This window comes from Ornithodoros turicata, chromosome 3 (assembly GCF_037126465.1).
Source record: "Ornithodoros turicata isolate Travis chromosome 3, ASM3712646v1, whole genome shotgun sequence".
In the NCBI taxonomy this organism is placed as follows: Eukaryota; Metazoa; Arthropoda; class Arachnida; order Ixodida; family Argasidae; genus Ornithodoros; species Ornithodoros turicata.
In genome coordinates, this window is record NC_088203.1 from 92894736 (window position 1) to 92908037 (window position 13302).

The 13302-nt window shown below is 47.7% G+C and overlaps 1 protein-coding gene across 1 annotated transcript in view; it reads left to right on the forward strand.

The window, feature by feature from the left end:
• The first annotated feature begins 1613 nt into the window (after nt 1–1613).
• Nucleotides 1614–13302, forward strand: part of LOC135388838 (nephrin-like) — a 389583-nt gene continuing 377894 nt past the window's right edge. Inside the window, exon 1 of the mRNA XM_064618684.1 lies at nt 1614–1822. Within this exon, the coding sequence (XP_064474754.1) occupies nt 1744–1822 (79 nt within the window). The 5' untranslated portion in view covers nt 1614–1743. The remainder of the gene's footprint in view (nt 1823–13302) is intronic.

The window sequence follows — 13302 nt, forward strand, 5'->3', positions numbered from 1 at the left end:
CCGGTGTAAAAACGTCTGAACGGAGCGCGGTAACGTAGACGGAATACAGAACTTCAGCTCCGGATCTATGCGATGTAGCAGCGACGAATCACTCTACAATTGCACCCATCGCTGTCTGCACATTTCCTGCGACACTGAACTTAATGAAGATGTAACATCTGACTTTGAGTATATCACCGGATGTATAGTGTTGAAGATAGGTGTGTTATATGTCCGCTAGTTCGTCTGCAGCTTGATTTCCTCCTATACCCACATGTCCAGGAATCCACTGCAGAGTTACTTTGTGGCCAGCGACTCTACATTTGTTGTATTGATGGGAGTATTTGGCTAACTGTGGGTGTCATACAGCCATTTCCCAAGAATGCATCTGCATCCATAACGTACATCAAAATACCATAATCCCAGTACCCAGCGTGCCGCAACTCTTACAACCTATTCGACAGTGAAGTTCTAACTACAAGAGAGTCTTATTTTTATGTATTTCTTTTTTCTCCGGCAGAAAATGGGTGTGGGCTGACTGAGTGCAACGCTTGCAGGACAAACGGCTCATCGTATACGATGAAACAACGCAGCCGTTCAGTCTGATTGCCGAGTCCTTGCTAATACCATGTGCTTACACAAATATGGGTGCGCATTAGTTGGACCAGTAACTACTAGTGCAACGTACACGAGAGTAATAAGTATAGTAATGACATGGACTGATGAAATCTGGCACGGTTGGAATCCCGAACATTGCCACACATTTGCTGGCGTCACGAGATAAAGGGGTTAGTACCCACAGCACTCGGCAGCCGAAAGTCGCAGAGACGTTCATTGACCGCGATGAGCATTCCTTTGCGTTGATACCTGTTCCCTTTTAAACGAAAGAAACAACGAGGAAACTGAAGGAAATATAACAATAGTAAAAAAAGAGAGACGTGAAATTACACCAAAGGACTGAACGACAAAGACAGTGCACCTAGGCATTTCCCACTTCCATTTCCCCATTTTCATTTTCTTTTTTATAATCGATCAACCAATCAGCACTTAGGCAGTTGCTGATTATGCTTTTCAACAACTCTATGTATGTTCAACCTGTCTTCTTTACAGGTATGTTAACGGTTAAGGGTTCGAAAAGTGTCGTTATTTTCTCCTTTATCAAACGTTTTCCCCGTTTCTCCTTATCCATACGGTCCTCATCATGAGTCTGCATTCAACTTTCCCTATCTACATAAATTGCCTAGTGAATAATACTCTTTAACTACGCTCCGTTTGCTTTCGTACACTTTTACGAGCATAGTAAACTCCCTCTTAATACCCCATAATTTAATCCTCAACATTTTCACGACGCCAAGGACATACGTCGTTTGCATTACCTCCCAGGCGTGCATCGCATGCGTTACCTGGAAACTCGAACGCCGCTAACGAAAACGAGTTGCGTAACGCGTCAAAGCGCAACACAAAGCGTAACATCCCTTACGTTATCCGCTTCGCTTTTGCCTTTTCTCTTAAAACTTCCGCGTCGAGTAACTCCGTTTTTGCCGTCGCGCTTTCATCGTCAAGTTCCCGCATCGACCGCGGAGCGGCGGGAACGTCGCGGGTGCAGAGGAACCGGCACGATTGTGAAGTTTGCCGGCCCACGAGACGTGCGGTCGAAGCGTGCGTGTACCGCGCGCGGTCGGGCGCATCGGATGCGGACGGGCGCTTGTTGAATCCCTGTGCGGATGCGGCTCACGGATCCGCCACCGTTGCTGCTTTCGTAGCATGCTCCTGCGGATATGCGCGTTCCTCGCGTGGATTACCGGCTGCTTGGCGCCTGCAGTGCTCAACCACGACGTGAAAGGTAGGTTTGCTTCCCGTCCATTTTGGAAAAGGGTAAACATCTCGCCCTTTAAAGTTACATTGCTTTAAAGTTACTTTGAAGTAGCCGAACAAATAATTTTTTTTTCTTGCGATAATTTCACTATGGGGTGGTGACCAGCAAATCAACCGTTACGTGCGTTCGCCGTCATACACGCGAAAGTACGCTTCTGGCCATTGGTTAGATCCCTAGTACACTTGGATGGCTAAGCGGAAAGCTGCTTTTGTCTAACAACTTTGTCACCAGGTACGGAGGTGTTCGAAATAGACCATCTCTTTACAAAGTCGTTCTTATCGTTCGAACTACGTGGAATTTGTGGCTGCTGGGACGATCCATAAACTTAAAGCATCACTCCCATTGCATTTTTGTTTAGCAGTTTGTACATAACGCACGGTAAAACGCCATTTATGACGCCTTTATTATTTCGGAGTTCGATGCGATTCCGTGGGAAACAGTAACAAGCCACATAGCCTACCACATTTGGGAATTTGCCTGTTTGACAAGTTGTAAACATGATGGTCACTGATGACGATTTATTTATTCACTGGGTTTCCTACTTCGCCGTCCAGTGTTACAGTAGCAGGGGGGAACCAACATAAAATGAGAGATCTGAAACGTTTACATGATTATACGTAGCAAGAATACGTTGTGGGTTTGCAATTCATTAACGAATAATGTACATCAAAACAGATGTACATGTACACCGGAAAGGAAATTGCAAACAACTGAGACATGTTTCAGCTAAATACTACAATATCAACATAATACGCACCAAAACCAACCATTTAACTGTGACATAGTTTCAATTGTACTTTACATTTCAAAGAAGATTCTAAAGAACTCCCAACTGTTTTCTATAGATACGGGTGCAGAGGTGGGTTTGTTCCAATAATTGATCCATGCATGTGTTTCGGACAGAACATAAGTGACCTAGATGGAACGACTCTTCCAGCGCATCGTATACATGATGTCCTGCACATCATGTCGGATCCGCTCGGATGTACCACGAGCTCAGACGCCGGAGCTCCAAATGTTAAATCGTCTCGTGCTAGGAGATAGGTTTGTATAACTAGAAGCTTTTAATATCATGTGCACTGCAAAGTACAAATTATTTAGAAGGAATGAAGATCCGGGTAATATTACAAAATATTTCAAAAGTACTCTAAATATCCATAATTTGGGCAAAGTACCTCGGTTGTAGTATCCCCTTATCATTTACTTTGTCATCAATGACTCGTAACTTCCGTCTTCAATGGTTACTCGTAATTCAAAATATAGCATCAACGAGGATATTTCGTCCAAGGATACCGAATGTTCCAGGGGAAATAATAATAATAGTAATAGTTATAATGAATAATAATAATATCTAGTATCGCATTCGCCCGTATTTACACATATGTAACATAGACAGTTAGTCATCAGGTTAATGTAATAAATGTTCTTTATATATGTATAACATAGACGGTTCGCCTAACAAGCAGCAGCTTCGGATGACTCGAACAGAACATCCTACTGCGACAGCGGAACCATTAGTTGCCTTATTTTGTGAACGGACTTGTAGTTTCTCATTGCAGGTTTCGTTAACCTAACCAGGTACTACTCAAAGAAACTCAACGGCTTCAGAACAAATTACAAATTAAACCTGGATGCGTCCTAAAATGGATAGCATCCGGAATTAGTATCCGACACGGCAACACCAAATATATTAGCCTGAACTTTCGCTCCAATGCTGTTCTGTAAAACGCGATGCATGTATACTGGCTGTTGTAAGCGCTTGAGTGGTGTCGAACAAAGGGCAGCGAAAAGTTCTGTCAAGATAAAACACTTACATCGTGTGGGAGAATAACGCTTCATGTGCTCCGGGGTGCTGGTAACTTTAATATCTGCAACAGAGTGAGACGATATCGTACGATTTAATGAAAGTATATAGGTAGTGCAGTACACTGAGTTCAGATAAAAATACAAGAATTTTATAGTATAGCCGCAGCGATCGCGCTTCCTATCAGACCGGCCGTGCATTGCATGTGTGTGAACGACTAGATTAGATTAGAAGTACAAAGAAACAATGGAAACGTACACTCTAAAAACAGAACTTCACCGCATAGCACGCTGTGAGCCACCCATTGCCAAGAATGATAGGGTTATTACTTCTGATTCGAAGAGAGACGGGGGCGTACGCCTTTTTGTGGCGAGCCCTTTCACCATCACCACCACCACACTCCAAGAAAAAAAAGGAGTACTTTTACTCCTTTTGGGGAGTAATTGCATTGCCACAAAAAATAGTCCCTTTCGGGAGTAAATGCACGGAAGTAAATGAATGTCACAGAGTGAAGACCGCATTTCACGCGGTGTTGTAAGAGTCCCAGGTACATAATTGGTGCGCATGCATGAAAATACTTTGAAGCAAACCGTCAACGGTGATATATCGAGTGATATAGAATCTTGCGCCATACTAGGGCACAATTTGCGAAGAAAGATGCCCTAACTGTTTCTTACTCTGGGTGGCTGGAAAATTGCTACGTTGTCTGAGTTATACAGCCTTTTGTCGTTCAAATTGACCAAGGGCACATATTTACGTAGACTGTTGCATTCAGGAGACCATTCGCGAAGTTTATTGACAATTTGCAGTACTGGGGAGTAAATGTCGGGACTAAATGTTGGGTTAGGGGACTAAAATGGAGAGTAATTGCAGACTAGGGGAGTAGAAGCAGAATAATTACTCCCCGTTTTACTCCTTTTTTCCTTAGAGTGCACCTTGTGGCAATTTTCATATATCCAAATTGCTACAAAAGGGCGTTCGACCACCTCTCTCTTCGAATCAGATGCGATAACCCGTGCATTCGGGGCAGTGGTTGGCTCACAGCGTGCTATGCGGTGAAATTCTGTTTTTAGAGTGTAGGCCGGCTATGTTTCGCTGACTCTCGAGATATTTGATGCGTAGAGATAAGGGGGAGGGGGAGGGGGGATATGTTTATTAAAAAAGAAAGAAGGGAAAGGAGATAAGGAAGGAGGAAGAGATAAGCAATCCGAACGTGCCTATTGGATAGCGTTGCGCACGGTGCTCCCCGCTGACCAATGGACGCGTTCTGATTATTTTTCTCGACGCATCAAGTTATCTCCACAGTGAACGAGCTTAGCCTTCCAGCTGTGGACGACTAGTGTCAATTAATGTGTACCACTGCATGTTCTTCGGTGTATACACTCTGAAAACGGAACTGCACCGCATAGCACGCATAATGTACGCAGGGGTCGACAGCGCTATACTAAAGCTGCATTACCTAGGGCGCGGGTGATTCACTTGCTCGCCATAACGTACCAGACAAATGAATATGCGTGTGTGAAACTTTTGCGAGTTTGTTGATGTATGAAGTGAACACGAAGTGAACATGATATGTCCACTTTTTTTAGACTGGGCCTTGCTGCTCAATATCTCGTGTGCGTGTGATTGAGCGATAGAGGATACGTAAAACCTTTAACAATATTGTCCTTTAGTGTTCCCATCGAATTAGTGTGTGTTGAGTACAGCTTGTGTATTACGTTCATAAAAAAATTTCTCTAAACAATGCGTTCACAATTAGCAGATGTTGATGAGTGTGTGTATTTGAGCTGTCGCAAATCAGTTGCCCACAGGATGTAGTTGTGTCGTTGTAGTGACGTCTACACTCTAAAAATAGAGCTTCACCGCATAGCACGCTGTGCGCCAATCATCGCCACGAACTATAGGGTTGTCGCTTCGAATTCGAGGAAAGAGGGAGCCGTACGCCTTTTTGTGGCAGTTACCATATACCCAAATTGCCACAAAAAGGCGTACGCCCTCTCCTCGAATCCGAAGCGACAACCCTACAGTTCGTGGCAATGATTGGCGCACAGCGTGCTATGCGGTGAAGCTCCGTTTTTAGAGTGTAGAAGTCACTACAACGACACAACTACACCCTGTGGGCAACTGATTTGCGACAGCTCAAATACACATAGACTCATCAACATCTGCAAATTGTGAACGCATTGTTTAGGGAAATTTTTTTATGAACGTAATACACAAGCTGTACTCAACACACACTAATTCGATGGGAACACTAAAAGACAATATTGTTAATGGTTTTACGTATCCTCTATCTACATTATGCGCTATCTCTTTGAGAGACGCCTCGCTCAGTGATACAAGGACAGTTTTAGTACACAGTATGTACACGTTATACATGCAATTGTTGCTCAATCTTGCGAGTAAAATAATAACCTTATACGGCGTCCACGTTAAGAATAAACGAACCATTTCTCGTGGCCTCACGTTGCCACGAGAGTGACATGCAAGCGGCCCACTACACGCACACAAATTAAAGAGAAAAAAAAAAAAAAAAAGAACGTGCGCTACGTTGGACAAAAAATGACGGCGCATAGTGCCAGCAACGCTCTCGTATTGCGTATGCAACACTGCTGAACTATATTTGTGTAAGCGGTACTGCAACTGACTTTGAAAGGAACACGCGTTAAATATTTATTTAGCTGCCTCATCTAATTTGCTGAGCCCGCTAATTATATCAGCAGGAAAAATGAAGTCAAGTTACGGGAAGGGAATATGAACAACCTTCTTTCCTGGGCCACTCTGCCTGTCGTTAGTAATTTAATACACGGTATAATCTTTGACGAAGCAAAATTAGAGGACCATCGTTGTGGAATAGAATCTCACGTCAAATGCAATTTGTTGCGGACACCGGGGGTCTGAAGGCCAAGTCTGGTATAGGGAGCGCAGCTGTAAAGGTAAAGAACATTTTTCTTTTTCTTTTGGCCGACTATATTTTACGCCTGTTAACATACCTGTCAAACTGACCAAGTCAAAATTCGGGAGATCACCCGCAGCGCCAACTGGTGGGTACGCGCTGCTCATTAATTACGTACATTCAGAATAGCACTGCCAACGTCTGACATTGAGATTCCTCTATGTCGCATGTATAGCCACTTTCGGGTGGAGTTGCGACGCACTGTAGCTGCTTCCGCCAATCGCAATTGCGAAGACGCGTCGTCTCAGGCTCTCCAGCATTGCATTTTGCGCGGCCGCAGCCATTTCACCAATGGAGCCGGCGGTCTTCGCCCGTTGGCACCCGCAGCGCTTCGCTTGGTCACATTTTGAGAACATCTTCCGGAACAGCTGCCACATGTGGTCGCTTACGCTCTGCGTCTGGTTGTGCTCAAACCTCAACTCACTAAACCCCTGTAAAGGCACTTGGGGGGGGGATATGTTTATTAGACGAAAAAGAAAAAAAACCGGTGAAAGGTCAGCCAAACGGGACGTCGGCTTGCCATTCCAGAAATAAGAAATAATAATAAATAAATAAAAAGAAAAGATAAGAATTAAAGAAAGAAAGAAATAGGAAGGAATAAGAAATAAATAAAGGAAGAAAATTAAGAAATAAGAAATAAAGAAAAAGAAAAAGAAGTAGGAAAAAACGAAAAACTAACAGATGATGAAAGAAGGATGAGGTAGATTAAAGACAAAGATGACAAAAAAAGATGACTAACAAACGGTGAAAGAATGATGAGATGAATCACAGAAGATGACTTTAAAAAGAAAGCATGAGGTTAAAGCGTTGAGGGTGAGAGTGGGGCACAGAAGAAGTATGAGATTTCACGACTGAGTTCACAGGCTGTTCATCAGACCTGACTCTCTCAAGAAAGTCAGAACTGCTTTGGTCACAGACCGCTGTGTGTAATCTCGTACTGGGCCGAGCAGAGTGGCCAGAGAAAAGTCCGTGCACCGCAGCTCGAGTAGGCGTCGTCTCAACGTGGCTCGAGGGGTGTCGAAGGGTGGGTCGAGGGGTGGCACTTGGCACGTGTGAGGAACATGCAGGTATTGCTTCTGTTTGTGGAGCACCATCGGAGGGGACGAAACTACTGTACGAGATTGTGACTACTGATAGGACAATAGCGCGTCTTCTCGAGAAACACGGACACAATCCTCTGCTATCCTCCATCCGTCCCTCCTTTCTTTGTGTTTTGTGTTCTTCTTCTCTTTCTTTTTTTTTTTTTTGCCATAGTCGTGACGACGCCCACTTCTGTATGGCCAACAACGGCGGGCCTATGCTGCCATAACCTCCCCCCCACCCGGACAGAATGAAACACGCGATGTGCCTCAACCACCAGCCGTGGATTGTCATGCAACGGAACACGTGGAACGGGCTGTCTAATTCTTCAGGAATACGTTTGCACAGCTTTTAAAGGAAAACGAGAGACAACAACAACAACAAATAAGTTAATGATAATGAATGGGGAAATTCGCCACTTAAGGTGCGGCCCACTACCCCAAGGCACAATGGGTCAGGATGTGATGTGTCCTGATGATGAGGTGATGAACGATGCTAAATAGGGATAGTCAGTGGAGTAAGTATGACATCACAACGGTAGGCCAAACCACAGCACACAAAAATACCCACACAGCACACAGGTACGCAGGCAGATTATAGGGTAGAAAGGAGACCAGTGTCCCGGAGAAACATCTTGAAATACTCAAGAATTTGACGATGGTCAGTCTGGTTAGACCCAGGGCCGAGAATGGTTGCCAATGTGAGTGGTGCGGCCGTGATCGACTGCAGGCGACACTGTAGAGCTGCTCTTTGGGAGGTGTATAGATGGCAGTCGAGGAGCACGTGCTTGGTGTCCGCCAAAACAGCACAGCGAGAGCAGAGCATCGAGTCAGAGCGGCCGATCAGATGCTTGAAATGGGGGGTGAATGCAACCCCAAGACGAAGCCTGTGTATCAGCGACGCAAAATGGCGAGGCATACGAGAAGGCATGGTGAAGCCAAAGTCAGGGTCCACTTCACGCATCAGAACTCTTGATGGAACATCTCGAGACCATTGCGCATGTGCGAGAGGCCCCACCACATCATTTAGGAAGGTTCGCCTGTCGCCTTTGGGGAGGGTAATCCGCACGCTTGATCGGGAATGATACGCAGCTGCTGCAGCCTCGTCAGCCTCTTCATTGCCGCGGATGCCGCAGTGGGCAGGAACCCACTGGAGGTAGATAGAGTGCCCGCTGATCTCAAGACGGCTTAGTTCCTCCAGTATGTCCACCACCACAGGCGCGAGTGATCCACGAATACCCATGTTCGCTATACACTGGAGAGCTGCCTTGGAGTCGCAGTATATCACCCAGCTGCTGATAGCGGCTGATGCAATGTGCTCGAGGAAGAACAAAATGGCACGCAACTCCGCAGACGTAGATGAGGTGCGGTGCGAGAGGCGGTATGCGTGGCACGACGACATAGTCGGGATGGTAAAGGCAGCAGTGGAGCCGTGTAAGTTGGTCGACCCATCTGTGAATACTGCAGTGTGCGAAGGATAACGGCACTGCATCATGTCTAACGCAAGTTGTTTCAACACGGGTGCTGCAACGTGATCCCTCTTGCACTTGAGCCCAGGAATGGTAATGGAGATCGAAGGTATCGAAAAGACCCACGGAGGGGACCTGGGGACGACTGCGCTTCCAACAAAAGCCGGTAGCAAGGGCTTTACAGCAGCGATGCAGTGAGAAATGTTGCTCTGCCTCCGCCTGTTGAGCTTCGAAACCAAGGGGTGACGACGGTGTTCCGCGACGAGACGTAGATAATGGCGCACAGTTTCTCTGAGACGTAAGACCTCTACTGGCAGCTCGCGGGCCTCTGCCACCACCATGCGCGTTTCAGCGGCGCGGGGTACACCGAGGCAGATCCTCAAGCTTCTGGCCAACATACATCGAAGTCTCTGTTCAGATGTTCTTGAGATGCCATGTAAGACCGGGAGGCTGTAGAGAATGGTTCCCCGGACCAATGCCCCATGAATCGATAGGAGCGCTTCCTGATCAATCCCCCATGCAGCGCCAGCGAAGTGAGAAATGACATTGGTCCAGCGTTGAACTTTCGCTTCCAGGTACCTGATATGGGCGCTCCACGAGAGATTGGCATCCAAGATAACACCCAGGAATTTGTGGCACTTCACTTGGCTGAGTGTATTATTGCCTAGCGAAAGAGGGAAGGCGCGCATGCGTTTCCGCGTGAACGGGAGCACAACTGTCTTCTCAGCCGAGATGTCCATGCCAGCCTTGGTGAAGTAATGCTGAACAGCATCCAACGAGTGTTGAAGGCGGCGTTGAATCGCTGGCCTTGATTTACCTGTGGTCCAAACGCACACATCGTCTGCGTATACAGAGAGCTGAACTTTGCGATGAACGCAGCGCTTGATATCCGCCATAACCAAATTGAAGAGGATGGGGCTTAATACACTTCCTTGAGGAACGCCTTGTGTCAAAACTGTTTTTTGCGTGTCCCCAACCCGAGTGCGGACGAAAATGCTTCTGTTGGACAAGAAGTCAGCCACCCAGACAAAAAGCCTGTGAGACACTCTAGCCCGGAGGAGGGTGTGCAATACATAAGTGTGACTGACCGTATCATAGGCACGTTTGACATCAAGGAAAACAGCCTCGACAATCCTCTTGCAGCTCTTGGCGACTTCAACAGCAGTCACAAGGTCCATAAGGGAGTCAACTGAGCTACGGTGCCGACGGAAGCCCGCCATCTCATCAGGGAAAACGTGATTCCTTTCCAACCACCATTCCAGCCTGTGTAGAACCATCCGCTCCATCACCTTACCGACACAACTGGTAAGGCTAACTGGACGGAAGGAGGACAGGTGCGACGGATGCTTGCCAGGCTTCAGCAATGGGACCACCATGGCTTCCTTCCAGCTTGCGGGTACCTGGCCAGATCTCCATGAGCTGTTGCATATAAACAGCAAAGTTCGAAGGCCCCCAGCGCCAAGATTTCGAAGAGCTGAATAGGTGATCCCGTCTACACCAGGGGACGATTTGGGTCGGGACAAACGAAGGGCAGTTTTAAGCTCTGGCAGAGAGAAATCCGCATCCAGCTGTGCGTTCGACGGGAGCGTTATACGATCAAGATCCTCGCGAAGTTCAACCATGTAGGTATGAAACGTGGCAGTTCCCGCAGCTTCCGCAGCCGCCGCCACAGTTCCGCAGAAGTCCAGAGCTACGTCGACCTCAGACTTGTCGAGGATCAGAGCAAGTGACCCCAGTGGATTGGTGCGTGGAAGGCCATCGCGCAGGCTACGCGCAACTTGCCAAATTCTGGCGGGTCTGCTGAAGGGCGACAGCGTCTCACAAAACCGGCGCCAACGCTGTCGATCAAGGGCTCTCAACCTGTGTTGCACAGCTCTAAGTGAATGACGCGCTGCGACAATATCGGAAAGTAAACCTGTGCGTCGAGCTCTTCGCTCAGCTCTTCTACGGCATGCACGTAGCTGTTCCACCTGGGGACTAGAGCCCGTATGTCCTGCTGCAACAGGTACGTGCCTGGAGGACTCACGAAGACAAGTTGTCAACACCTCCGAGAAGTGGTCTGCGGTCATCTCCCGCTGTGATGACACCTCACATCGCTCCCGGAACACCTTCCAGTTAACCAGACGAACGGACCTATTGCCACGTTGTATGGTGCATCCACGGATCGCTATGTATATCGGAAGGTGGTCACTTCCTCTCCCGTCACAATCCGTAGACCATGACGCCTTTCTGAAGACATCTTTCGAGCAGATAGAGACATCGAGGACATCCGTGGTGAAGTCCCTACGCATAAATGTGGAGGAGCCATCGTTCAGCAAGCACACATCGAGTTCGTCAATGACGTCGCTCCATATTCTCCCTTTGGCGTCCGTTTTCCGACTTCCCCACAATGGGTGATGTGCATTGATATCACCTACGAGAATGAATGGAGGAGGCAAGTTTTCCAGAAGGTGCTTCACCTCACGTTTCGTAAGGGCTGATGAGGGTGGAACGTAGAGGCTAACCACAGTGAGCAAAACGTCACGGAAGCGTACTACACACTTGACGTAGTCCACAGCAATACCCGGCGTCCGTGGCTGCACAGCAAAAGTCAGGTCACTTCGTACGCACAATATTGTTCTGGACGAGGCCGCACCTCCTGATCGCACTATGTGGTATCCGCTAAGTCGAAAGTCATCTTTGACATAGGCTTCGCTGATGGCCAATATGGGGTTCTGGTACTTCAATAAAAACAATTTCAAGTCAGGGAGCTTACTGCGCAAGCCACGTGCGTTCCATTGGAGGAGAGTTGCGTTTTTATAACAGCGGTCCATGGACAGATGCGAGGAAACGCTCCGTTGCAAGAAGCTGCTTAACGGCTGAGAGCTCTGAAGAACTCGGGAAAGTTTGCAGGATGGCCTTGAGTGCCGCGAAAATCAATGGAAGCAGAAGATCGGCCAAGCCATTTGTGTCGACGCGACGCTCAGGCTCCGACCGCTGATACATGGGTGGACTCTTGTTTCCCACACTCGAGGTTCTCCCAGCTACTCCTGCATATGTAGGGCAAACTTGAGGACGAGAATTCACACCGCCATTGCTTGGCGGGCCATGAACTTGCTCGTCAGGTACACTGGTAGCGGCTTGAACTGTTGTAAGTTGTCTGGGGGTCCTCTTAGCCAGCATGACATTTACGCGAGCGTTCTTGGGTGGTTCCGGGTATGGATTGGGACGCGAGGCGCCGACACGCCGTTGTTGGCCACGTCGCGAACTGCCGTTCGGAGGCGATGGGCTTGTTGGGTTCAAGACTTCCGTCTGGTGCGCCACTGTTGCCACCCGCTTCTTTGGGCACATGGAGTGAGAAGCGGCATGAGGGCCGCCACAGTTGGCACATTTAGGCTGCCTCCGAGCAGTGCATTCTGTAAACTTATGAGGCCCAGCACATATCATGCACCGTGTTGACCCTCGACAAGAGCGCGCCAGGTGACCAAAACGTTGGCACTTGTAACACTGGACGGGGCCTTCAACGTACTCAGATACTTCGTAAGTATTAAACCCCAGCCGAAGAGTCTTCGGCAGCTTCATGTTGGATTTGAACGTAAGAATTACTGACTTGAGTGGCGTATAGTAGTCTAAACCCCCCTCCGTATAGACATGACGTCGTTGCCGGCGAGCCGAAGTGACACCTTCCTCTGCCAGGTAGGAGGCAATATCCTCGTCCTCGTAGTCAAGTGGTACATCATAAATTTTACCCATGTTGTTCAGATACGATGACGGAATGATGACTGCAACATCCAGTCCGGCGACCGTTTTAAGGCCCATCAGGTTTGCTACTGCTCCTTCAGAAGTTACACACACACATATGCTTCCGTCACGGTTAAAACGGTGACTCAGGATTTCCTCTTGGGCTGCAGAACATATCTCTTTGGCCACAGTGTTGGGATTCACCTTCCAGAATGACAGATTTTCCTGAAGGGGCTTGAAAACAACTGGTATCCCCTTTGCTCTATTCTTGCGGTATGTTACAAGAGTGAAAGGGTCCTTCCCATCTTCGACACCCTCCATGTCAGGTGGCGGCGTCACAGGGGGATTCTGAGGCGGGGAGAAGGTAACCGCTGACGGTAACTCACCATCCCCAACTTCAGTGGCATCGGACCAATTCT